At 52.2% G+C, this 26,141-nt stretch overlaps 2 protein-coding genes across 2 annotated transcripts in view; one reads left to right on the top strand and one right to left on the bottom strand.

Annotated features, from left to right (window-relative positions):
- SERGEF (secretion regulating guanine nucleotide exchange factor) overlaps positions 1–16,592 on the top strand; it is a 200,408-nt gene extending 183,816 nt beyond the window's left edge. Inside the window, 2 exon segments of the mRNA XM_036325582.1 lie at positions 16,275–16,490; positions 16,493–16,592. Coding sequence (XP_036181475.1) covers positions 16,275–16,490; positions 16,493–16,575 — 299 coding nt within the window. The 3' untranslated portion in view covers positions 16,576–16,592.
- Positions 16,593–22,129: 5,537 nt separating this feature from the next.
- Positions 22,130–26,141, bottom strand: part of KCNC1 (potassium voltage-gated channel subfamily C member 1) — a 39,894-nt gene continuing 35,882 nt past the window's right edge. Inside the window, exons 3-4 of the mRNA XM_036325579.1 lie at positions 24,644–24,832; positions 22,130–22,649 (exon numbers count right to left, since the gene is read on the bottom strand). Of these exons, the coding sequence (XP_036181472.1) occupies positions 22,585–22,649; positions 24,644–24,832 (254 nt within the window). The 3' untranslated portion in view covers positions 22,130–22,584. The remainder of the gene's footprint in view (positions 22,650–24,643; positions 24,833–26,141) is intronic.

The following is a 26,141-nucleotide window of genomic DNA, read 5'->3' as shown; positions in this document are numbered from 1 at the left end:
ACTGAGGATTTTATTCTCTGAGCTACCTGTAGTCCAGGGCTCTGTGCTAGGCACAGGGTACAGAGATGCAGAAGGCACCGTCCCCCGGACAGTCTCACAGTCTGTGACATGGAGAGGCTATGAGTTCACAGGAGACTGTCCAGGGAATCTGTGGACTTGGGTTCCAGCCATAGCCCTTCCTCTTTCTTGGGCCAGTTCTTCCCTTCTCCAGGCCCAGTTTCGAGCTGAGGGTCGGCCCAGGGATCTCGAAGTTCCCTTCCTGCCCTGAAACTTCCACTTTAAGTGCTGTAGCTCAGCGGAGGAGTGATTGTCATAGAGTTTTCAGAGGAATGAGGACTGGAGCTGAACTTTGAAGGCTAGCCTAGGATTTGGACTGGCCCAGGAGAAGTGGACCAGCAGCTTCCTGGCCAGGGGGAGGAGGAGACTGGAGTCAGGAAGCCCTCCTGACTAGAGCAGAGGGTTCATGTGGCTCATGGGGAATGAGATCTGTCTCAAAGGAGGCAGCTTTTGCCTTCTACCTGAAGGAAGGCCCTCGTTCCCAGGGGTGGGTACTGGTGGTACCTGCAGGATAGAACAGCAATGAGACAGGTTAAAACCAGAGCTCCCTTCCTATCTGGCGGCCCCTGTGTGATGCATATCACGACAGAAAGACCTCCAAGAAGGTGCAAGTGTCAAAGCTAGGAGAGGTTACCTCCTCTCCAGGTCTTTCCCTCTCACTCTAGCCGGCAGGTGCTTGATTCATAAGACCAGCGTGGAGTGTGAAAGAGTCAGTCTTCCTGGGATTGCTGCCCTTCTTCTATTGTCTGTTCCTCCCCAAATGTTTTCCTGAAGTCAAGGTAACAAGAGAATATTGTGACTGTGTCCTTGGGATTGGATTGTAGATTCATGTATCCAGCCTGTGGATCAAAGACTTGCCCATCCAGGACCTGCATGTGATTTCCATCCTGACCTCCTGGCCAAGGCCATTGCACTCCTCTCAGCCCTCTGTACCCATAGCTTCGCAGATGCCGAGTCACCTTGTTCCCGCCTCCTTGCTTTCTCTCTAAACATCTCTCTTCTGCATCCCATCTGAGACAGCGCAGGCTCTGCTCATCCTCTTTCTCCTGGACTCTGCCTCTGCCTCCAAACAGATCTTCCCAGAGCCCCTCCTTCAGAGTCAGCCTCAAGTTCAGAAAAGCGCCTGGCAGAGTCTGGGAGCCCCTGATGTTATCTATGGTGACAACAGCACGGCAAGGATGATGACTGTTATTGCCCAGATTTTGCTTCTGAAGCACAGCTTTGACTGCGTCTCCCTTTCATAAAAGTCTAGTGGCTTCCTGTGGCTACTGAGTAAAGTCCAAAATCTTTAGTCAGGCATTTCGAGGATGTATTTCCTGAGCCATCTGCAATGATATGCCCTGTACCTATCGTCCCAGACGTACTTCCTTCTATTACTTTTTGCACTTCCTCTGCTTCTACCAGACTGAACTGCCACCATTAGCTCTGCAAGCTCCGTCTCCTCCCCAGCAAGGCCTTTGTTCCCACTGTTCTTCCTATTTGGAATGCCCTTCCTCCCCCCATTCATAACTTTTTTTCCGCTGGGAAGTCTCTCCTAATCACCTAGCTTGTATATTTCTTGATGTCAGATGCCACAAATGGCTCACTCTGTACCCAGTATCAGCTACCAAGTAAAACTCAATGAATGTTTTTAAAACTCAAAGATCAGGTTCAGCCCATTTTCAAGCAAGTGAGGGTTTGCACTAGGGAAGCTCAGTCATCCGGGCCTTCCAGCCAGGCCTCAGTGTCTGAATTTCCACGGGAGGATCGGGAAGTTCCCTCATATCTGTGGGCACATATTAGTGAGCCAGCTCCACATGGTCCTGTGTGCTGCATACAAGCAAACTGGCAGGAGAGGGTAGAAACCCAGGGAACCATACTAGCTACAGAGTTGACGCCTGCTGTGTCCAGATGGGGATCAACCATCCAAGGTACAAGGGCCTGTATAATCCTGGATGTCAATATTCTGGAGGGCCCATTTGGGGCCCTCCAATGGGGGAGGGGGGGTCTGACAGCAGGAATCCTAAGGAAATTATTATGGGGCAGTCAAATTCCAAGGGGTTCCAGCCAGACAGCAACTTGGGGGACAAATAAAAGGTTCAGGTCCTTTTGTAGTAAGTGGTGGGATGGCGAGAGAGTCCCAGCAGAGTGTCAGGGTCCTGCCCAGCCATTTAGAGGTTGACTCAGGACTCCAGCCCCCCAAAGTCCCAGTTTAGGGCTCACTAGTCCTATGGCTGGGCATTCCCAGTGGGTGTCATCAGGGAGATTGTCATCAGGGATTTAGGCTTGGAAATAGGCATGATTCAATGTGGACACACCTTCTTCTGGTCTTTAGTTGCCTTAGGTGGGCAGGATGAGAGGAGGCAAAGGCTGATACATAGGCAGGTCCAGGGGTGAGTCCTGCCATCTCTCTCGGCTCATTCTGCCTCACCAGGCCCTTGCCTCCATTTCAAACTCAGGCCATGATCGTGCCACCCTCAGGGCCACCGTTTGGAAAAGCCAGTCTCAGGCTGACACTCACTGCCTGTAAATGGCGTGGAATTAAGCTAATCAGCGGCTCTTAATTCCCCAACAAATGCGGGTGCTGTGCTAATTGCCAGGGTCCACGCTGGCAGATCCCTGGTTGGCGGCATCAAATAAGAGAAGTGGTAATTTGGGAGCTGTAGTGGGGGAGGGCCTGCTTTGTTGGCAAGCCATTTAAAACCATGTTACCCCCCGAGTGAGCCACAGTGCAGAGAGCCAGGCCTGGCCTCCTTATCAGCCAAGGGGCTGAGTGAGTGGCCCACAAGTGTGTTTGCAGGAGCTAAACCTCGGCACCATGGAGCAGTTTCTTGTCCATTAATGGATTCTTTTTGGTTCACCAGGGAAGATTCCACCAGCAGCCTGGCATGGCACTGCCAGGGCAGCTCATCAGGGATAAAGCATCCAAACCTTGGTCTGCCGTTACCATGGCAACATGGCAATTCCAGGCTCTCCAGGCAACCTTACTGGCATCTGCTGCTGTGAAAAATTCAGATGGAGAAGGGCCACTGCTCCTTCTCCATTAGAGACAGAGCAAATTGTAAAGACAGGGAGCTATGCACCAAGGACCAGGATCTTAAAGGAAAATGCTTCCTATTGATATGACGGCTTCTTGATGAAATGGTGTTTAAGTGGCTCTTAAAGCTGTTCTGTCTGTTGGAGAGAACCACAGGGTCAGAATAACTTCCTGAAGGAGAAGAGGAAGAGGGGTAGGGGGAGCAGGATGAGGAAAGGCCCATCTGGGGAGGTAGGTGAGTGTGTAGATGGGGGGCAGTGCGTTTGGTGGGAGAAAAGACATTGGTAGAGGTGGGCAGGTGTCAGCCATGTTTCTCTGAAACTTGCATGTTTGAGCCACGTGTGGCTAAACCAGCCCTTGGCCTTCTGCCACCCAGATGCTGTCCATGCCTTCCCCTCCTGAGGTGTGGGAACTAACCACCACTCCTCCTACTCGGCACCCACTTGAGGTGGGCATTTCTTGCTTTCTGTTTTGGCTCACAGTTGTTTGTAACATCTCTGGTACCCACTGGAATCATTGAACCCCTACATTTCATAGTGGAATGGAGACCCAAGAAGAAAATGCTTGCCTAAGGCCACCAGCGACACAGAGGCCATAGAACATAGTGATTAAGAACTTGGGATCTGGAGACAGACAGACCTTGGCTCGAGTCCTGGTGCCACCATTTTGTTTTCAAGTGGGCCTGAGCCTCAAGTTCTTCAGGGGTGCAATAGAGATCTTGAACATTCCTATGCTATTGGGGTGTTATGGGTGTGAGATGAGATATGGAAATAATGCAGGACAGTTCCTGGTGGGTAGTAAGTGCTTAAGAAATGTTAGCTATGAAGAGATTGGTAATTCCTTAAAAATGGGCACTGTCTTATTCATCCTTGCTCCTCCTTCCTCCTCTTTCCTTGTACACATGAGGAACCTAAATAGTACTTTATCTGGAATTGATATTAGAAAGATATTTGTTAACGAAATGAGTATTTGGAATAAAGCTTTGGTGCCATTTGGTCTCCATAGCACTGGAGCCAGGCCAGGCCCAGTCTGGCGTGTGTAGCTCAGCTTGCACAGTGAAGTGACTTGCCCGTTTGGGTCGCCTAACCAGCTGCCTGTGGCCCAGGACTTGTACTTCCCAGGGGTGTGGGTTTCTTGAAAGACAGATGGAGTAGATTCCTCCTGGCCTGTGGGCACAATGTATGGGATTCCTGCTAATTAATATGTAGTTTCTAATATGTGAAAGGTTTCCATTGACTCGCACATAGCACTGGGGTTTTCAGGAGCAATAGCCCACGTTGTGGATGAAGACACTGAGACTCACACCAGGGGTCTAGCCTGAAGGCACTCGCAGGAAGAGTGAGAGTTGGGGTGTGGGCCCAGCCTGTGACTCCAACTCTGATGGTCTCTCCACTGAAGGAAGGCTCTTTGGGTCTGTGGTTCCTCCTAGGATATGATCCCAGTGAGGCGAGGAGCACAGGGCTTGGAGTCACAATGCCTTGATATGGGTCACAACCCCATCACTTACCAGGGTACAGCTCTTAGGTGAGTGCCTCTCTTCTAGACATCTCGCTCCCTGATCTTCCCACCTCGGGTTTGTCGAGGGGCTTTGGAAAGTCTGAAACTCCAGTGTCTGGGAACAGGGCATTGTCTCTGTGAGCCACCTTGAGCTCAGCAAGGCTGCAGCCCAGCAGGTTCAGGTGGGCTATGGAATGGCAGCCCGAGTGTGTTGGAAAGTACTCTCCATTGTCCTGAAACATGAACCATCAGAGCTGGAAAGGCCCTTGGAGATCAGCAAAGCTGGTGCCTTCAGCTTCTAGGTGCAGAAAGGGAGGCCCTGGGAGAGGTGGTGACTCACCCAAGACCACGTGCTGAGCTAGTGTTCCCGCACTCCTGGCCAGGCCTACCATGACAGTGTTGGTCCCAGAGCTGGAGTGGAATCTCTCCAGTCTTTAGCTCGAATGTCTGCCTTCCCCCAGCTGGGGCTGCAAGTTCTCTATGAACTTCAAGTCCCTTCAACACGGACTGCCCCAACTACCCCCACACACACAGTTCCTTTCGATCGGTGACCCTGTGGACAGCCCGCCCTGCTCCTTAACTTGGCTTCCTCTCAGGGGACTAAGCTCCTCTGGGGGCAAATGACACATGTTCATCCCTAAAACAAACATGTATTGAGCGCCTTTTATGTACCTCCAACTGTTCTAAGTGCAAGGATACAGCAGTTGAACAAAATGAAATTGTTCTCACGGAGCTGTTCGTTCTAGTGGGGAGACAGACAAATAAGCATATGGGGGGGGGGGTGGTAACATGCTAGGAAGGAAAATAAAGCAGTGTGGTGGGAGAGGAAGGTGGGGTTGAATGATCAGAGAAGGCTCTCTGAGAACATGACATTGAACTAAGACCCAAATGGAGAGAGAGGGGGAGCCATGTGGATACCTGGGGAGGAGGGTTCCAGGCAGAAGAAACAGCCAGAACAAAGGCCGAAGCCAGAAGCATGACTGGCCAGTTGGAGGGAGAGCAAAGAGATTGGTGTGGCTGGAGGGGAGGATACCGAGTAGATGGAACTGAATTGGGTGCACCACCACAGAGTAGACACTCCGTAGGTGTTGGTTAAGTGACTGGAGACCCCAGGGAGAATTTCTTCTCAGGTTTGTGTCATCAGTGGCTTCTCAGTGAGCTCTCGAACCCTACTCTTCTCATCTGCATGTGGATTCATCTGGACCCCCCCGCCTGGGTTCCAGGACAGACCTGCTTATTCCTACCCGCACTATTGCTCTCATTCCCAGCCTCCTCTCCACACTGGCGATTCCCAACAGGCCTGGGGAGGACAGTGACCAGGCTCCAGCAATGGCAGCAGGCCAGTCACTCTTGGCCCTGGAGCCACTTCTGTCCCTACCCCTCTGCTGGTGCCCCTCAGCGGTTTCTGTGTTCACTTAATAAGATGACATTTAATGGAGACCACTGAACATTCCATCCGGGTTCCAGACACCACATACGGGCCAGGCCATGGGAGACATAGTGCAGCAGCTCACACGGAAGCAGTGTAGGAGTGTCCGTGGCTGTGGGTTCAGCGAGAGACAGTGGGCTTGGACTTCAAATCAGCTAAGTGACCTTAGGCTAAATGGCAGAGGCAGCCTTTGGGACAAGGTGTGTGTCGGGATGGGCTCGGTCAGCTCTGAGGATCACCCTTACAGAGGGATGATGACGGCCTGGTACCTACTGAGAGGAGGGGCCCTGACTGGTCATGGGGATAGGCCAGCGGGCCATTCAGAGGGAGGATAATGTCACCTGGAGTGAGGAAATCTTAGAGGATGGGATTGCTATCTGCAAACACTTAACAGGAGTGAGCTCCAAAGGTGCCATGCAGTGCCCTTGCTGCTCCATCCCTAGGGCCAGACCTCTACTGGCAGCCCCAGACTCCACGTCAGGCTTGTGCCTCACAGGCCAGCCCTGGATCCTCTGCCCAGGAAGTGCTCATTTCTGGCCCTCCCCAGCCTCGGTTTCTTCCTCCGTAGAGTGTGATCAATACCCAGGGCTGCTCTTAAACGGGGTGGGCCATGCAAAAGTCCTTAGCACCACAGGAGGTCATAGCAGGCCCTCGAAAGGGCTAGTGGCCTTTCTGTCCCTCTCCCAGTACAGCCCAGCAGCCCAGCAAGCCAGCAGTGCTAATGGAGAACGCAGAATTCAGAAAGGGAGTCTGTGGGGAGGATTTCGGTTGTTTATAAAACAGGCCAACATGTTTCCACCTCGTAAGTTCTAAATCCATCATCCTTAGCTCCCTCGATCTAAGAATAGTCACCCAGTGGAGCCTACGTGCCACAGCACGCTCTCCCTGCAGGTGACTGAGGAAATGTACCCGCAGCCGCCACAGCACTCCTACTCCTGGGGGGATGGGGGGGCGGGTGGGCCTGAGGGTGCGGAGCACTGGCCTCTGCCTCTCCCAGCTGGGCTGTTTCTGAACCTCTCCCAGACTCAGTTTTCTCTTCCATACAGTGTTGATCCTAATACCTTCCTCCCTGGGCTGCTCTAACCATCACAACTGCAGAGCCTGCAGTAATGCAGAGGGGGGTGGAGAGCGGTGAGAAGGTGTGTAGAGGCGGACCTTCCACACTGCCACCCGCGCCGCAGTCTCCTCTTATGTAAAGGGATAGAGATTGATGAAGAGGACTGAGCAACTTTCTGAGCTACGGGGTTCTAACATAGGTTCTAGAGCAGTCCCTGCCTTACAGCCTCAGCATGAGAGCTGTGAGGGCAAACCGAGAAGTTAAGGTGTTCCTATTTACCATCTGAACCAAGGCCACTCCTCTAGTGGGTCTGCGGGAGCCACCTGTGGACCGGGGTGTGTGCTCTCCTACTTGGCTCCTTGGCCTCTACCTTCCTTCTCTCACACATTCACACCCACCCACACACCACAGATTCCCAGGATCAGAAGGACTTTTGTTTCTCACCCCAGACTCTGCCCACTGCAGCAATGCCCCTGCCAACTGGGGACACAGAACCTCCAGGGGCAGGGCAGGTCCTTCCTGACGGTGAGGGGAAATCAGCCTTCCCTTGGCAGCCACACCCTACACCCATGGGCACTCGTTTAGCCCTCTTGAGAGAATAAGGCAGCTTCATTCTCTTGCTAGCCACTTATTCATTTGTTCATTCACTCGTTTGTTCATTTGCACAACAGGTATTTATTAAGCACTAATAAATGCCAAGCACTGTTTCAGGTGCTGGGATGCAGCAGCAAATGAAGCAGAGTCCCTGCTCTCAAAGAGCTGTGTTCTGGTCGGGAGAGAGATATAATAAACAAATAGTTTTTTAAAAATATAAAGAAATAAAGCAGGTGAGGAGATAGAGATGGGGAGGGGTGTGGATTCCTGTTTTATATGATGTTATCAGAAAAGGCCTCTCAGATAGCATGACATTTGAACAAGTAGCTGAACAACATGAGGGAGTGAACCTGTGGCTATTAAGGGCAAGAGCATTCCAGATAGCAGGAACAGCAAGTGCGAAGGTCCTGAGGTGAGTACTGTTTGAGCAGGAAGTCAGTGTAGCTATGGTGATGTCAACAAGGTGGAACATGATAGGACATGAGGTCAGGGAGGAAGCTGGAGACGGACCAGCTGTTGTTTATCTGAGGAAGAAGATTCTGAGCAGAGCAGTGCCGCGTCTGACTTGGGTTTTACAGGATCGCTCAGGCTCTGTGTGGAGAATAGACCATGGAGGCAATGGCAGCAGCAGAGAGAGACCAGTTAGGAAGCCCTCTGCAGGAGGTGACTCGGCTGGTGAGAAGCAGCCACATTCCACTGTGATTTGGGTCTCATCGATGGTAGGGAGACAGGGAATTAATTGTCCAGGGGATGACCTAGACCAGTGGTTGGCAAACTCATTAGTCAACAGAGCCAAATATCAACAGTACAACGATTGAAATTTCTTTTGAGAGCCAAATTTTTTAAACTTAAACTATATAGGTAGGTACATTGTTATTAACTTAATTAGGGTTCTCCTAAGGCTTAGGAAGAGCCACACTCAAGGGGCCAAAGAGCCGCATGTGGCTCGCGAGCCACAGTTTGCCAACCACGGACCTAGACTATGCTGTGTCAGCCCAACTGCCCTCGCCTGGGCCAGCTGCCTCCACCTGCAACGCAGAGTGGCTGTCTGTTGTCCAGGCGAGAGAGGAAGGGCCTGGACCTCTTTCTCTCCTGAAGCTGCCACCCAGACCAGAGCACCTCGGAGGCCTGGATTCTGGGCTTCTTGCTCACAGCAGAACCCTAGGGACCGACCTACCAATTACTGCCAAAAGGGTGGCATCCCCTTGAGCATAGGTGGCTGCACACTCAGAAGTTTTTCCCAAAGTGGCCAGGCTCTGAGATCAGCTGTGTCCACTGTGACATATACCAGCTTCCTGAGTCCAGAGCCTTCCTCTCCGTGCTCCAACTTCACCCCTCCTCTCTCTCCACAGAAGAGCTCTAGGTCTTTGTGAGGTCTTTGACAGGAGACAAGATGAACCATTGGCTGCCTGACTTTTCCACCCCCAAATCTTCCCCCTCCCCTCCCCCCTCCTCTCCCACTCCACCAGGTGCAGGAGGCCTTCTTTGGCTTCCTCAGCTTCCTCAGCCTTGGCCGCAGCGCTCACAGCCTCGGCGGGGTTCTGCTGCTCCCCAGAGCACTTCTCTCGCCAGCTAGGGCTCTGCCCTCCATTGCTGAGCTGGTCCCCACACAGGTGGGCCGTGACTGTACCTTTTCTCTATTGCCTGGGAGGCAGAGTTTCTGCTAGAGGGACCGTGTGCTAGAAGAGTCCTGGAGGCAGGCTGCCTGGGTTTGAGACCAGCTCTGCTTCTTGTTGGCCATGTTACCTTGCACAGTTCTCGCCACCTCTCTGGAAAATGGGGGTAATGTTAGATTGTACCTCATAGGCTTTTGTTGGGGATTCAGTGAATAAATACTTAAAAATGCTTATCACAGGGCCTGGTACACACTAAGTGTTTGTTGATTATATTACCACTTTCACATGGTTTGAACTAGCGGAGGAACCTGAAACTTGGGAAACCTGGATTCTAGTCCTGGCTAGACTGGTCATAGGACCACAGTTATTTCACCTCTCTGAGCCCAGCTACCTCCTCTGTAAAGTGGAGTTAATAATACCTCATAGAGTTGTTGTGGGAATCAAGGTTACATTTGTATGAACCTGAGAAGCACCCTTCCTAGGTTGAAGCCCTCCTCATCATGTGAGCTGGCAGCTAGAGCTCCAGCTATCACATCTATAGTCGCAGTGACAAGAGGAAGGAAGGGACAGAGAGGAAGGGATGGGGACATGCCATCTGCCTTTGCAGGCAGGTTACCGTAAGCTGTTGCAGAACCTTCCAGCTTGCACTAGCCATGACAGAACCAACCAGCTACAAGAGCGGTTGGGAAGTTTTCATTCTGTGGTTCAGGGACCACCAGGAAGCTCTACCACATACGCGCAGGTGTTTGCCCTCCTTGGCAAGGCCCTTCCCTGTCGTTGGGCTGTAGTCCCAGCACCATAAGGCCCTGTGAGGACCCAGGTTGCCAAGAAGCTCGGGCAGGTGCCACAAGGCCTGAACAGATTTGGGTATTGTATCTGTCCTGTGCCAGGGACCCTGCCGGGGCCAAGGTTCCGCTGCCTGCAGTGCTCTGAGGCTGACGCAAGTGTGGTGGGCCATGAGCTCCGTCACTTGTCACATCCTGGTCAGGCCAAATCTGTTGAGCCCCATGAGCAGGAGGCCTGAACTCTGAGAGGCTAGGAAATCCCTCTGTGATTACAGGCTCTCCACCCAAGGCTCAGGGGCCGGTAACGCAGATCTGGGTCAGTCAGGTGGGATGTCAGTGTCCTCGAGGACCTGGCACATGCCGGGCACAGTGCAGAGGGCCCTCTGTAAAAGCGGGAATCTGCTTCCTCAGCTTTGGCCGCAGTTGTTTCAAACACTGGGCACTCTGCATTCCAGTTAGCCTCAGGGAAGTTGACCGCGAGACATTCTCCTTCCACTCCTTCTACATAAGAACAGCCCACATGGTAGCATCATGCTGAGTCCAGAGGCCCTCCCTGTCTTCACTGCGCCCCTAAAGGTGGCCCTAAGAGGTGTGGGGGCAGGAGCCTCTGCTAAAATGCTGGAGGAGCTCAGTCTTGAAAGGTGTCCTGCTGTGAGTCCTGGTAAGGGGCAGCCAGTCTCTCACTTTCCAAAGTTTGTTTAAGGTGTTCACAACCTTCATAATGCTAGTCATTCCACCCCAGGCCTTCCCCTCTGGCGGTGCCCCTCCCTCTCTTCTCTGCCTTTTTCTTCTCTCCCCATGTGGCCTGCCTCTTATGTGGGCATGAGCTGTCACTTATGTGTCAGGCGCTGTGCTGGGGCATTTTATTTATATATATAACCAGCTCTCATGCAGTCCTCCCGGCAACCCTCTGAGGCTAGTGGGGACCTCAGTACCAGTATCACACAGCTGTGTATGGATGTGGGACCCAGGATGGCAAGCACAGCCCGAGGTAAATATATCACACATATACCAGGGGCCAGCGGAGTAGGAGCCACTGGGCCAGATCTGTCCCATGGCCTGTGTCATATGGCCTTGTGAGCTTAGAATCATTTTTAAAGGGTTATGATAATGAAGAAGAAGATGCGACAGGAAAAAAATGAGCCCCTCAGACCTGAAATATTGGTTGTCTGCCTTTATAGGCTATTTTGGAAGCCCTGATATAGAACTCGCAAAGTTCAGTACAGATTCTGTGGCCATACTGCCTCAGTGGTCCTAGGCCTCCGTTTCCTCGTCTATGTAATGAGAACAACCTATAAAACACGGCTGCCTCATAGAGCTGTTGGAATTAAAGGAGATAGAGACTATAAAGTACCTAACCTCAAGTGAGCTTCTTCGGAAGTATTAGGGGCAGATATTTCTGGGGTTCTGCCAGGCCTCGAGACCCAGTGGGCATGAAAGCCCTGGCCCAAGGCCTTGGCTACCCCGGCCCGGAGCGTGGCTTCCTCAGAGCGTGTTTCCTTTGGCAGGAGGAAAGGGACCTGCCAGCTGCCCATTGTGCCCAGTCCTGCTGGTAGGTCAGCTCTGCCTTCCTCCTGCCCCCATTCCCGCTGACCGTCAGCTGGTGCCACTCACCAGGGCTGGGCACCAGGCCCACACCAGGTGCCGGGCTTGGTCTGAAGGTACCAAGCCTCTTGTACTCGCACCTCACAACTCAGCTCAGCCTGGCTGACATCCCGCTTCACCACAGGAGCTGCAGCCTGGGGTACATCCTCTCTGTGTGCACTTCTCACTTGGGAGCCCAGCAGGCAGGCATCTGTGTTCCCCAGACCCAAGCTTTTGGCCAAGTATTGCCTTCCCATTGAGGAAAGGGTAGGGGGAAGGGGAACCCTGGGCCTGTCTGCCTCCCTCTGTTGAAAGAGTGGTCTGTAAAATAGGGTTTTAGTGGATAATAAGTGAGATGTAAAGAGTACAAAATTGAGCCTGGCCAGTGTGGTCCAGTGGTTGAGCATCGACCTATTAACCAGGAGGTCACGGTTCGATTGCTGGTCAGAGCACATGCCCGGGTTATAGGCTTGATCCCCAGTGTGGGACTTGTAGGAGGCAGCCAATCGATGATTCTCTGGTTCTCTCTTATCATTGATGTTTCTCTCTCTCCCTTTCCCTTCCTCTCTCTGAAATCAATTTTTTAAAAAGAGTACAAAATTAAAATCATTGAAACATCAAAAAGGATATTTTTCTGATCTAGATACAGACAGGCTTTCAATTCCTACAAACAATGGAAGAAATTACAAAAGATCAATAAATTTTAATACTTAGAACCATAAAACTTATGTTTTATATCAAAGCCCAAAACAAAATTTTAAGTCAAACTGAGAAAAAAATATTTATGCCAGATATGACAGAGAATAAATTAATATTCTTAAAAAATACTTAAAACAACAAGACTCTTAATCAATGACAACAACAATAGCAAATATTTATATGGTACCATGTGCCAGGGACCATTCTGTTTTACACATACTCATTTAGTCCTTGTGAACAACTTTATGATAAAGGTACTATCATTATCCCCATTTAACAGATTAGGGAACTGAGGCATAGAGAAGCTAAATAACTTGCCCAGGGATGCTCAGCTAATAAATGGAGGAGTTGGGATTTGAACCCAGGCCATCTGACTCTGAGGTCTCAGCACTTAAACTTTCCTATACTAAACAGGAAAAAGATGCCAGGCAGACAATACACAAAAGAGGAAATACAAATACCTGAGAAAACATAAGAATTAATTTTCAATTTCAATGGTAATAAAATATACAAGTTAAAAGAATGAGATACCATTGTTCTTTTCAAATTAGGAAAGATTCTTAAACATTGGAATAACTCATAAATACTGGCAGTGTGGAGTGAAACAGATTCCCCCAGCTTGCTGCAAGTATAGCAGGTGGCCTTTCTGAAAAGTCGTCTAGTGGTTCTCAGAACAGGACTCAGGAATCCTGAAAATGCCCATGCCCTCTGGCCAGGAATTCCCATTGTAAGAGTCTAATTTGAGAAAATAATTAGAGAGATAGACAAAGATTCATGCATAAAAATGTTATACAGAATAATGGAAAATTAGAAACAACCTACTTATCTGACAATAGAATATAGGTTAAGGAAATTGTTTAATCTCCAAAATGGACAATTAGGCAGTCATTTTATTTATTTTTATTTTTTTAAAATATTTTTTTATTGAATTCAGAGAGGAAAGGAGAGGGAGAGAGAGATAGAAACATCAATGATGAGAGAGAATCATTGATTGGCTGCCTCTTGCATGCCCCCTACTGGGGATCAAGCCCACAACCTGGGCATGTGCCCTCAACTGGAATCAAACCTGGGACCCTTCAGCCCGCAGGCTGATGCTCTATCCACTGAGCCAAACCGGCTAGGGCTAGGCAGTAATTTTAAATAAATCTGTGCAAAAAAAGACACCATAAACAAAGAGCTACACCACACAACTTCTGAAATACATTTAACAACAAATAATTATAAAAATAAAAGATACACAAAGAAAACTTACAAATCAATAAGAAAAAGGCAAACAATCAAAGGTCAAAACAGGCAAAGAATGGATATAAACAATCCTAGAAAAGGCAACATAGGGCTAATGAACATAAAGTGATATGCATCTCACTGGTAGTCAGGGAAATGCACATGAATTAAATATACTTACCAGAATAGCAAGAGTCTAAAGGCAAAGATAGAGGGAAACAAGTTCATATCCATTGCTGATGGGACTGTACATGACTGCAGCCTCTGTGGAGAGCTAGTTAAATTAGATGTGATCCTACCACACTCACTTCTAGGGTTCAGCTCTGCACAGACACCAATTTGTACAAGGAGACATGTTCAAGGATGTTCATTGCAGTGCTGTTTATAATAGTAACAATATTAGTATTATTGTTGTACTATAATAATATCCTATATAATATTATCCTATATAATAAAAGCCCAGTGACTGAATGGTAGAATGACCCGTCGACCAGTCCCTATGACACTCACTGACCACCAGGGGGCAGATGCTCAACGCAGGAGCTGCCCCCTGGTGGTCAGTGTGCTACCACAGTGGGAGCACCGCTTGGCTGACCGGGATGAGTGGCTGCTCCCACTGTGGAACCCCGGGCTGATGGGCAGGAACCTGGACTGCGATCGTTGCCTCCTCGCCCCAGGCTCCTCCTCCTTGCTCCCTGCAGACATCCTCCTCCAGAAGCCTGCAGGCCACGCAGCACCGCTGCTGGGCTCTCAGAGCTGACCGTGGAGACTGGGAGGCTGGACTGAGGCCTACTCTGCCGCCTCTCAATGCTATTGTCTCTGGGCTCAGCCCGACTGGGTCCCCTGGAGAGGCGAGTGCTCTGACTCCACGGAAGATGCTGGACCAGGGAGCAGCAGCTCAGAGGATGGGTCCACAGCCGCTCAGCTGACTTGGATGAGCAGTGCTCCCACAGCAGTCGATCCCTGGAGGTCACACCCCCCACCAGTGCACGAATCCCATGTACCGGGCCTCCAGTATATGATATTGTCTGATAAAATAGCAACAATGATTATCATTAAATAATTAAAAATGTATAAGGAAAGGGAAATCAATAAGCAAAATGTGATTTATACATAACTGGACACTATGTAAGTTAAAATAAATGAACCAGATCCATAACTATCAGCTCAGATAAATGTTAAAAACAATGCTGTGTAAAGAGTGAGTCATAAAAATGATATGTATTTGCATGATCCTATAAACAAACTAAAAATATTACATAGTATTTAAGAATATATATGTAGAAAAATATTAAAGAAACATGCAAATATTGCATACCAGCTTGACTGATATTTCTTTTTTAAAGGAAGGGTTGAAGCAAATATGGCAAAATGTTTACTAATGTTCTAAATCTGATGGGGATATTGTGTTTTTTGGTTAATTATTTTTTGTACCTTTTTGCATATTGAGCTATTTTAAAATTTCAAACAAATTATTTTTAATTTACTTTTTGAACAATTTGAATTCCATGGAAAAATGTTAAGGGGTAAAACCAGGACAAAATATACACAAATATTTACAAATTTCATATATGAAAGTTTGAAAGAGCTGTCTAAAATATTTGTAGTAGTGGGCAAAATTCTAGAAGCCTGCTTTTCTTTACACTCATCCATATTTTCCATTTTTCCATGAAGATGTATTTTATATCAAGAAAAAATGTTAAACGACTGCAGAAAAATGAGAGTTTAGGCCTAGGAATGTGTCCAAACCCTAGGAGGTGGTGCTGCGGTGGGTGGGAGCTGACAGGCTGTCGGAGAGGCCTGTGCTTGCGCGCCGGCTCTGATGCTTTCTTGCAGTGTGGCTCCTAGTTCATTCAATCTCTTATCTAGTCAACAAACCCTTATTGGGTACCAACTGTGTACCAGGCACTGTGCTAGAGATTCAGCAGTGAGCAGACAATCTAGTGAGGCGGGGATAGTAAACATGTCCCTATGCATGGCATCTCTCCACGTACTGGGCTGGCAGAGTACAAGGGCAGTAACGGGAATCGCAGTCGGATTGGGCAGCTGGGGAATCTGGCCTCTGAGCAACACTTCAGCTGGAATCCAAAGGATGAGGAGGAGGTGAGGAGCCTAGTAAAGCTAGGACTTAGAGAGAAAGGAAGGCCCCACAGGCATATTAAAGGAACTGTAAGAAGGCAGGGTTCTGGTAATTAGAGGGTAAGGGTGGAGTTGTATAAGGAGAGGCCAGCAAGATAGTCAAGGCCAAGGAAAGGTCTTTAAGGTGGAAAGTCATTGGAGGGTTTGAGCAGTAGTCACAGGATTAGAGTCGCAGGCTCAGAGGTCCCCTGGATGGTCTTTGAAGATCCGAGTGGATGCTGAGCAGCCCCATGAGGGAGAATGGCGTTGGGTTTGCGGGTGGCAGTGGAGATGGAGAGGCGTGGAGGATTTGAGATATGTTTGGAGACAGCATTTTCAGGTCTTAGGTCATTTGCTGGGGAGTGACACTGAGGCAGGGCCAGGTTTGGGGCAGGATCATGTGTGGGTTGGTGCGAGTGGGAAACACGGTGGGATGGGAGCAGGGACAGTGAGCACGCCACTGGGGTCACTGAGCGTTGGTTTCTTCATGTGTAAACTGGGGTTATGATGAAGCCTGCGGCCAGGGGAGTGTTCCAGCCCCTTGTTCAAAACCCAGACGGCTTCTCTAGCATCTCCTCTCCTCTCCTCTCCCTCACAGGCGGGGCGTGCTACTCCTGGGGCTGGAACGAGCACGGCATGTGCGGGGACGGCAGCGAAGCCAATGTCCAAGCCCCGAAGCCTGTGCAGGCTCTGCAGTCGTCACCAGGACTCCTTGTGGGCTGTGGGGCTGGACACTCCCTGGCCCTCTGCCAGCTGCCAGCCCTCCCTTCCCCAGATGCCAGTGAGGACGCCAAATCTCAGGAAGCCACGGACAAAGCAACTGGAAGGAAAGACAACCAGGACCATCTACCCAAAGCCAACCTGACAGGTGCAGAGATGGGGGACTTGTGACCCTTTAATAAAGTGTCTGTCCCCACTCAGAGTCTCCTGGGGAATTGCTGTCAGGTTGTGGGTTTGGCCAGGAGGGCTCAGGAGGCACTATGGCTGGGCTGACCACTGGCAGGAATGATGGGAGGCTGCCTGCCTGGTGTCTGGGCTCAGGGACACACATCCTCTCCACCCAGCAGAGGAGAATGAGGGTTAGGTCCTTGCCACTGGACATGGGAAGCCTCAGGAAAGCTCCAGGCCCTCCCTACCTGGTAGGGACAGAAACCAGGCCCATCCCCTATGGTGGTTCCGGTCCAGCAGCCTTTGATTCAGCAAGACCGAGGATTCCTAGTCATGCTTAGAGCAGCGCATGCCTCTCCTGGGATTTATCCTCAGGGCCCAGAGCATGTAGCTTTTGGTTCAATGATATCCAGGCACCCTGGATACCTGGGCAGGAAGAGGTTCTTGTCTTGATGACTAGGACCAAGGGAGGAAGGCTCTGGAGTGGGGGGAGGAAGTGGAGATGAGTAAGTGGAGGGGAGACAAGACTTCTGGGAAGACCTGGGGCAGGCAGAATCTAGAACTCACCGTTCTGAAGCTCTCAGAAGACTGGTGACTTCATCTGAGCCAGGCGGGGCTCTGGAGCTAGTCTGTGTGCTACAGTTGCCAAGCTGTGTAGTTTCAGGTGGGGGCCAGGCCACAGCATGGAAGGGGGTCTGCAGGGATAGCAACATCAAGACCCTACCCCCAGGCCTGAGCCTCTGCAGGAAGAGGGCCCTCAGTGAAATGGGGATGGGCCAGACCTGGGCCACAGGCTTGCTGGTGGCAACGATGGCTATGGGGACAGACTTCCTCTCTTTGCTGTGACTGGCAGCCTTTGGCCAGAGGGTTTCAGAAAGCAGCTTTCCCTGGGGGACTGTGGCAGCGGCCCCAGCTAGCCAGCCGGGCCTGTGCGCATCCCACACCGCCTTCCCTTCGTGACTCAGGAGAGGGTTGGGCCTGAGGGCTAGGCCCCGATGGCTTTAGGAAGTTACAACACCCCAGGACATCAAAGCAGGAAGATCTGAATGATCTAGCTAGCCTCATGGCCTCACACGGCTTCATTAGAGCTCTAGGAGTCTCCTGAGAACTCAGGGGCCACCTGGCGGGCTGTAGCTAAAGGAAGGCCAAGTGAACAGAGATCCGGGTCCCCACCCTCCACCTGGTTCACAGCAGCTTTATTTTAATCTATATTATATATTAATTAGACTTCATATAAGATTTCACTTGACAAGGAGTCCTTGAGAAAGGTTTAAAACCACTGATGTTATCCAATATTTTTATTGTTCATGTGGAAAAACAAAGGCCTAAAAAGGGGAAGTTACTGTCTCAAGACTGTAGACCTTACTCCTGGCCCTGGGTTCTGATTGGGAGGCAACCCATTCAGGACCTAGACAAGGGGAGGCAGAGAGAGGTAGCCCTAGGACAAGAGTGGGTCAGCTCAGGAGAGTGGGGATGAGGACAACCCTGTGGCCTCCCAGGCCTGAACCTACAGGCTACCACACCATTGGCTGGCCTTGAGTACCAATGCACGGAGCCCTGCTCCTGGTACTGTACCTGGAAACAAGGCTGCCCGGGCCAGCAACGTCCTTGTCCCCCTCTCCTGGAACCAGTAAGGCCAGTGGGGCCCCAAGCGCTTCTGGAAATGGGAGGAAGGACATCGCTGTGCACTCTGAGCTGGTCTTTCCCAGGTGACCAAGTCCTCAGAGGTGACATGATTGATGGCCCATACTGGAGCCAGCACACCATTACTGGCCAACACCCACAGGCTGGGTGGTCTGCGTCTGACACACAGGCCAGGGGGCCGTCCCTCATGGGATGGTGTGTAGGCCCATACCTCCGAGACAGGGTTTCCATGCATGAGGAACCGCCACACCCTCTCATAGCGTGGCAGTGCGAGTTCCCCCTACCTCTTTCAGCACCTGCTGGAAGAAACCCATTCCCATGTCCTCTCAGGCTGAGCCCTGAAGCCTCTTCTGAGGCCTGTGGGCACAAGAAAGTGCCCCGGGCACCTTCCCAGCCTGAAACAAGGGTCAGGTGATGCAGCAGCCTGAGCCTCAGCCCCTCACTCAGAGCCTGAGTCAGACCCTCTTGGAAGCACAGGGCACAGTTAGTCCACATGGAAGGATGAATGGCACCACAGGCCGTCCCATCACCACCAGTTCCGATGTCTCGCCCCTCCTAACAGTGGCCAACAGGCTTTCTTTACGGTAGTTCATGGGCTGGATCTGGTGTGTGACTGAGCACTCTGGGGGTGGAGGGGTGTGAGGGGCTTTGACAGTGTCTCCCAGGTTATTTTCTGAGCCCTCTGATCCTGTTGTTCTTCTCAGACCTGTAGATGTTCAAGCCCATCCTTCCTAAGAGAGCCCGAGCTCTTCAAGGGCCAGGACCAGGGCTAGATGGATTCTGGAACCCTTTCTGCTGCAGAGCAAGTGCCCATCAAATGTCAGTGAGGAACTTGTCCCTACGCCTTAGGGTCACCATGGAATGGGCAGGTTAAGATAGTGGGAGCTACGACCCCCTCACCCCACCCATCTTCTGCTCTTATTTCTTACACATGTTTGATGACTATGCTGTGGATGGCATAACCATTTCACAGGCAATGTCAATATCATCCACCTGGTTAGCTAATGAGCCACAGGAGTCAACATGAGAAAATACCCACTCATTGTTAGAAATTACATTTTTTTCCTGATAGACTGAGTGAATTAGTCCTCACAGTCCTCCATGTGAGAGGAGGAAAGGAAAATGAAGAGGCGGGACCCTATTGTGCGCTCACAGGTCTTGGGTCTTGCCTGAGAATGATGGTTAGTGGGGTGTTCACCTCCTAACCTGCCACACACACTCCCCCTCCTGAGGGCAGGTACCCCATCATGACACACCCACCACCTTTGGTCCCAGTGGGCCTTCAGGACAAGACTGCTTGAGCCTGTGCTTGGGAAGGGTGAATCCAGGCCTGGAGCTCAGAGTAAAGCCCTCCCCAGGCCCCGCACACCTACTGCTTCTGAGTGAGGTCACATAGTGATCAATGGAAATTGGGAGTTAGCCGGTGATTGGGAAGTGCTGGTGAGGGGTGGAGGGAGGGAGTTCCAGGTCCTACAGTGCATATGAGTAGCTGCTGCAAGTTCAGAGTGTCCGAGTGACTGGAGCACGAGGCAAGTGGGAGCTGGGAGAGGAGGCCTTGGTAGCCAATTTAAGGTAGCCAACTGCCCTCTTAGGGCCACAGGGTGTCTAAGCAGGGGAGTTAGGTGGTCAGATGTGAGTGGAAAGCTTGGAGCATGTGAAGTGGCCTTTCGGTCACACCCATGGCACTTCATGAAGGAGGGCAGGAGGCCAGGTCCCAGGGGTCCTGGGATTTGGGACTAACAACTCTAGTGTTCCTATCAAGTCTACCTCCCGCTTCAGGAAGGGACAGCTTAACCCAAGCTCTGGAGTCAGACCGCCTGGGTGTAAAACCGTGGCTTCATCATTCATTGGCTGTGTGGCTCTGGCCAGTTACACTGTGCCTTGTTCTCTTGCCTCCACAATGGGCATGTTGAATTATTGTGGGCTCTCATTGGACAACTTTTCTCAGATGCCTCACACATAGCAGGTGCTCAGTGTATGTTGATCTCCTTTCCCCATTAGCTCTTGTCCCTAAAAACCCACATTCCAAGTGGCTTTGTGTTGAGTCCCACTTGAGTCCACCAGAGGCACTTCCTCCAGGGGGAGCCCAGGGAGAGGGCATGTGACCTGCCCTGCAGCAGCCCAGGCTGCTTGGCTTCTCCGCCCTGATGCTTATGAATGGCTGTTCCATACACAGGGTAGATCTGCCAGTCCTTTGGCTGCAGGAGCCCTGGGCAGAGGCCTTACTGTACTCACCACCCCACCGACCCCCATCCTGTGGTTCCTAGGCCTCACAGGGCACCAGAAAGTTGAAGCAAATGCTGAGAGGAGATGAGAAACTTTTAGATAAAAACTGGGCCCCACCTTCATCCGCCCCCCTTCTCCCCCCCCCCCCACACCTCATGTGATCGTTGGCTCAGGGTCAGGCTGGGAGACGTCAAGGGAACTGAAATCAAGGGGAGACTGACACCCACTTGTTTGTGGCCCTGGGCAGATCACTCCCCACTGTGGGCCTCCATTCAGAGGCTGACTACCGTGACCGCTAGGAACTTTTCCACCTGAGCGTTCCTGGATTCCCTAATTCCTGGGAAAAGAATTGAAACCCTATCCCCCACTCTATCCCCAACCAAAACCAAGTGAACAACCCAAGCAAATGAAGATCCCTAGGAGAGGGCCCTACTCTCTTCAGTGTATGCATAGGATGCTCCACCAGACTGGGCCAGCAGGGTAGGGCACCCAGACTTGTCAGACTCCTGTCTCTCGCTCCATCAGACTCAAGAATGTCCTAGGAGGAGGTGACTGTGGTCTGCACGGGGGGAGGGAAGGGCGTGGGAGTGACTGACATGGCCAGATTGAAGGAGTCATGAATGTGGCATGACTCACGGAGAAGTTGCCGCAGGTGAACCCCTGGGGGATGCGCTTGTCTCAGGTCAGGTCCTGCATGCCCGTCCTTCCTGAGGGCAGCCTCCCTCCCCAGCCAGCAGGATCTGCAGGGCGCTGTCTAGAGAGCAACGTCTTCCTTAGGGCCTGACCAGAGGCCCAGAGCCAAATTGCAACACTGACCGAGGCAATAAAAACCCAGATCCGTGCTTCATCTCGAAAGTCAGCGTTTTATTAGGGAGGGCCGGGGCCCAGGGAGGGAGGGTGTTGAGCTAAAGCAGCATTGCTCTCTTTCCAGGAAATGCTGCGAGCTGCAGCCAGAGCTCGAGACGTTGCATTTTTTTTTTTCAACTCAAGCATGTGTTTTTCAAAAATATCATCCTTCCCCACCCCCACCCCCGCCACTACTTTTAGAATCAGACCAATGCCAAGTTACTGTCCTCTGTGTCTTTTGGGAAAATACTATATTTATTCGAGATGCAGACGTGTGTCTCTGCAAACCTCCCATTGCTCCAGGAAAACAAATCTGCTTTAGACTCTACAGGAACCATGATACAAAATTTATTTCATGCTAGAATCGCTTTGCATAACATTGGGCATGCAGTTTTTACTCTGAAGTACTAAAGTGCATACAATGCCAGGTTGTGCCTTAGTAACAGAGGAGGGCTGCCCCTCCCGCGGTCCTGATCTTCCGGTGCTCTAAAGAGACACGTGGGAAATCTGTACGATGTTGGTTATTTACTATGAACGATTTGTTATGAAAGTTGGTCACGCTGGATCTACACACCGGAAGAGATGAGAGAATCGACCTAGACTAGCCGCTGTCAGGGGTCTCGGGCGACGTCCGCGGGGTCACAAGCATGCCAGACAGGGAAGAAGGCGGCAGTGCGAGTTTCCACACTTCTATTTGGAGCAAAGTTCTCAGTTTCCACGTGAGAGATGATTATGAAGGTGAGGTCAATATGACCGATGGATGACTGACCGACTGCCCTTTCGGGAACCCTTTCTCTCGATCTCGAGTACAAAAAGGGAAGCAATGTGTTCCCGTCCCCCCTCCCCCCCCCCCCCGAAATGTACAGGTTTCTATCGAACGCCCTTACAGTCTGGCTCCAACGAGAGTAAAAGTAAAGAGCTTTGAAAGAAAATAGAGGACTTCTGTGTTTTTCTTTTCTTCGTTGTTGTTGTATAGGGTCATCACACATTTGCAGGGGGTGGGTGGGTTTGGCTTGCTGGGTTTTCTATTTTACTTCATGCAAGTCATGCTAAGGAACCCCTCCACCCCCCTCCCCCAGTAAAATAAAATTTTCAAAAAATGAAAAGAAGGAAAAGAAATCCTCTACGGTCAGTTACCATTTGGCCGTAGAAAAAGCTACGTCCGTCCTAGTACAATGCCTGGGCCACTCGGACTCGTCCGGCAAACCTGCATGGCGTGAATTTACTCTGTCCGAGGGTGAGGAGGGGCTGCAGGTCCACCCAGATGCTTAATAGCCACCAGTGTCCTGGGCCAAGCCGCCTGGTCAAGTCACTCTCACAGCCTCTGTCGGCATATACTTAGCAATGACAGGGCTTTCTTTGCAAAGATCTGTATGTAAAGAATACAATTAACACTTGAGCGTCTCTTCTTGGCTCTCCCATCCCGCTTGGTACTTAGTTTTTAAGGAGGAGGAGGAAAGACAGAACAGCCGCATGCAGAGGCAGGCAGGTTCTTCTCCAGCTGGCTTGGTTTTCCCATGCAGTGAGCCAGCCCAGCACGCCTCTTCCTCTCCCTCCTGGGGACCGGGGAGAGTCCCTAACTCCTCTCCTACTCTGCACATGGCTTATGGCCTGGAATCATCCTGAGAAATCAAGTCCTTGGCGGCTGTCCTGACTCCACGAGAGCAGGGCTGGGTGGATGTGGGTGGGGGCATCCCCCCTTGGCGCCTCCCAAAGACTCTGGCACCCAGGCCTCTGGGATTGGGGGGTGGGTACAGGGAGAGAGGGCTCCCTCTGCCCCACACTCCCTGAGCTCCTGGAAGCACAGTAAAGGACTCTCCTTTCTGCTCTCCTAGGCCACACAGATTGGTCCAGCACTCAGGGTGGAGGAGGCAGGCAGCCCACGAGACCTTACCAGGCAGAGCACAGCCCCTGGGACAGTACCTGCTTCCCCCTCACTCCCTGGCCTCCTGCCCCTGTTTCTGCCTTCTAGAGCCCCCCCGGGGGGGGGGGGGGAAGCCAGCTGCATTGGGCCTATCCATGGAAGGTGCCAAGGATGGGCCCACCCCCTCCCAGGCCGGCAGCCCTCCGCCATGCAGCACCATGCGGGGAGCGCTATGCCGCGCTGGGGTCCAAGGGACCCCCAGGCAGGGCCAGGAAGCAGGGACCAGCCTGGGTTAGGTGGGCACACTAAGCACCAGTGACCAAGAGGCCTTCCCACCTCAGTGTAAGCTGCACACCCCCCCCCCTCCCCCGGGGTTGCCCTGCATTTCGATTTCTGCATTTTCTCCCCATGTATTGTGGAACCACTTCAAATACTGGAGCACTTGTGAATGGCCACAGGCTACAGCAACTGTTGCTCTGAAAAGCCAACTATTGCTGCGGCCCAGCCTTCTCGCCCTGGTCAGCATGCATCCCACGTGAGCGTGAGGTGCTCCCAGACAGGCACGAGCTGCCCGGCCAGTCCGCTGTGCTGAGGATGGCTTTCTCCGCCTCTGGGCCCTGGGCCGCTGCCTGGAGCCTGGAGCTAGGGTGCTCTGGGCTCCCGCCCCAACCTCTCTCCAGCCCACACTCAATCAAGCTCTTCCCCAGGTGTCAGCCTAAGATAAGGGTCGGGTAGAAGGAGTCCTTGAGCAGAAGCCTCCGCAGGGCTCAGCCTTCACCAACCACAAGGGGGCGCTGACCACACCCGGGGCCAGGCTAATCGGGGTTGGGGATGGAAGGGGCTGCACAGAGTCCCATGTTAACAACCTTCTCTTGGCAAATTCTCTGTCACTAGCAGTATTCTGACTGCAAGGACACTGGCTTCAACCCCAAGCCTGAGAAGGAACCCCAAGGCCTGAAGCCACCTTTTTCTTCATGGTTCCCCTCCCAATGGTCTGTGGATTCTCTTTAAAGGATGCCTTTTCCAGAACATGGATCTTGGGTGGCTAAGCCCACAGGGTCCTGGCCAGGCCCATCCCGTTGTCCTCCTCAACCACTAGATGGGAAGATCACTCTGCCTTTTGGGTCTGACCTGCCTGCCAGACCAGCCTGGAGCAGTCGAGGCTCCTCCCAGCACCCCTGGGTACCCCTCTGCTTTTAGGGTCATGGCCCGTAGTCAGCCAGCCTGTCCCCAAGCCCTTCCTATCCCTTACGTGCTGATCTTTAATATCAACCCACAGCTGCCTGGACCTCACGTTCTCGCTGCCAGCCTACATCCCACTTAGGAGAGAGGAAGTCAGGTCCTGAGGGGCCGACCCTGGGGGCTCCTTCTGCTCCCTGCCCCCCATCAGTGTGCCTGCCTGCCCCTCAGCGCCCCTCGCCCGCCACCCCCCCACCCATCTGCAGGAGCGGGAGGTGAGGCGGCCCGGTGGATGCAGTGCCCCAGCCTCCTCTACATACCCTTTCTCATTCCTCCACCAGGTGGGCACGTGTACTCCCCAGTTGATAAGAGGAAGCAGGGTCCGTATCTCTCGCGGGTGCCCGAGCGCGTAAAGGGCAGGCCCTCATCGGGAGTGAGGGCCTGGTCTATGTGGGGGCAGTCTTCGTTCGCCAGCGCGGCCTTCGCCACCTCCCCATTCAGTTTGGAATCTTCAAACATATAAGCAGAAGCTATTGAGACACTGAAAACTGTTTAGTGGGGGGGACAGGCCGGAGGTGGGGCATTGGCAAAGGGCAGCCCATCCCTGAGAACCAAAAAGTGAGGGGCCACAGAGGGAGGCACGAGGCTGGGGTTCCGGCTCATTCAGGCAGCCTACGGGCTGCCCACAGTGCTGCGAAGGAGGGGCTCCTGGGTTTGCTCAAAGTTTGCAAAAAGATGAGTTGGCGGGCCCAGCAAGCGCGGTGCTGGGGGCTGGGCCCAGGGCCCAAGGCCCAAGGCTGGGCCGATGAGACAGATGGTGTGGATGCGGACATGGAGGGAGGGCCAGACACAGAGCTCAGGGAGAAGACAGACAGACATGTGGAAACACTGCAGTCCAGAGAGGCAGCCTTTCCTGAACCCTCTGCTGCTGACCAGAGCTGAGCGGCCTCCCATCCTTATCCAGCTCAAGCTTCTCTAGCCCCATCCAGACCCCATCCATCACCTCTACCTCAGCCCCATTTGGATCCCATCTGCTCACTCCCTCCACGCTGCCCACCACACACATCCTATCTGACCACATAGCCTGCCCGCCCCCCGTTGTATCTAATCTGGTCACTCTGTATGCCCTGCCCCCCATGCAGACTAGGCATGGCCACACAGCCTCCTCTGTCCCAATCTGACCAGTCAATCCGCTCCACCCTCCACAAAGACTTAGGCTGGTCATTCAGTCCGCCCTGAGGCCCACACAGACCAAGCCAGTGGCTTCCACTGCGCTCCACACCAAGCAGGCCTGGTCAGCTCGCACAGGCACGACAGGGATGTTTGCATGAGGCAGTGACAGCGGCCATGAATCAGGAGGGGCTCCCATTCCTCTGTCTCCTCTCAGCAGCATCCCCCGAGAAGCAGAGCAAATGGATGTGTAAAGACAACAGCAGCGGATGGACTCAGGTGGGAAGGCGAGTCTTGGCCTCTGTGGTAGCCTGGGAAGGAACCTGGGGGGTACCCTTTGGGGGGGAGGGCAAAGTGTGGCCAGAGTAAGGAGCTTACCCTCTCCCAAGTCCAGGAGCATCGCCATGGACACCTCTGGACCTGGCGGAGGTAGTGCTGTCTGGCCTCTGCCCCGCCCACCACTCCTGGGGACTGAGCCTGCCCCACGCGCTCTGCTCTCAAAGCAGAATCTTCCTGGCCAGGGTGGGGCCCACCCAGTCCCCACAGTGGGCACCCTGGCTTTCTCAAAGACTTCCTCTAGGGTGAAAGCCTCCAGGGGAGACAGACCCCACCGTGAGTGGACCACAGGAGGGGAGGCACTTGGAAAGA

Source organism: Myotis myotis, unplaced genomic scaffold (assembly GCF_014108235.1).
Source record: "Myotis myotis isolate mMyoMyo1 unplaced genomic scaffold, mMyoMyo1.p scaffold_m19_p_10, whole genome shotgun sequence".
NCBI lineage: Eukaryota > Metazoa > Chordata > Mammalia > Chiroptera > Vespertilionidae > Myotis > Myotis myotis.
The sequence above is the reverse complement of the archived record's forward strand: the minus strand, read 5'-3'. Positions and strand labels throughout refer to the sequence as shown.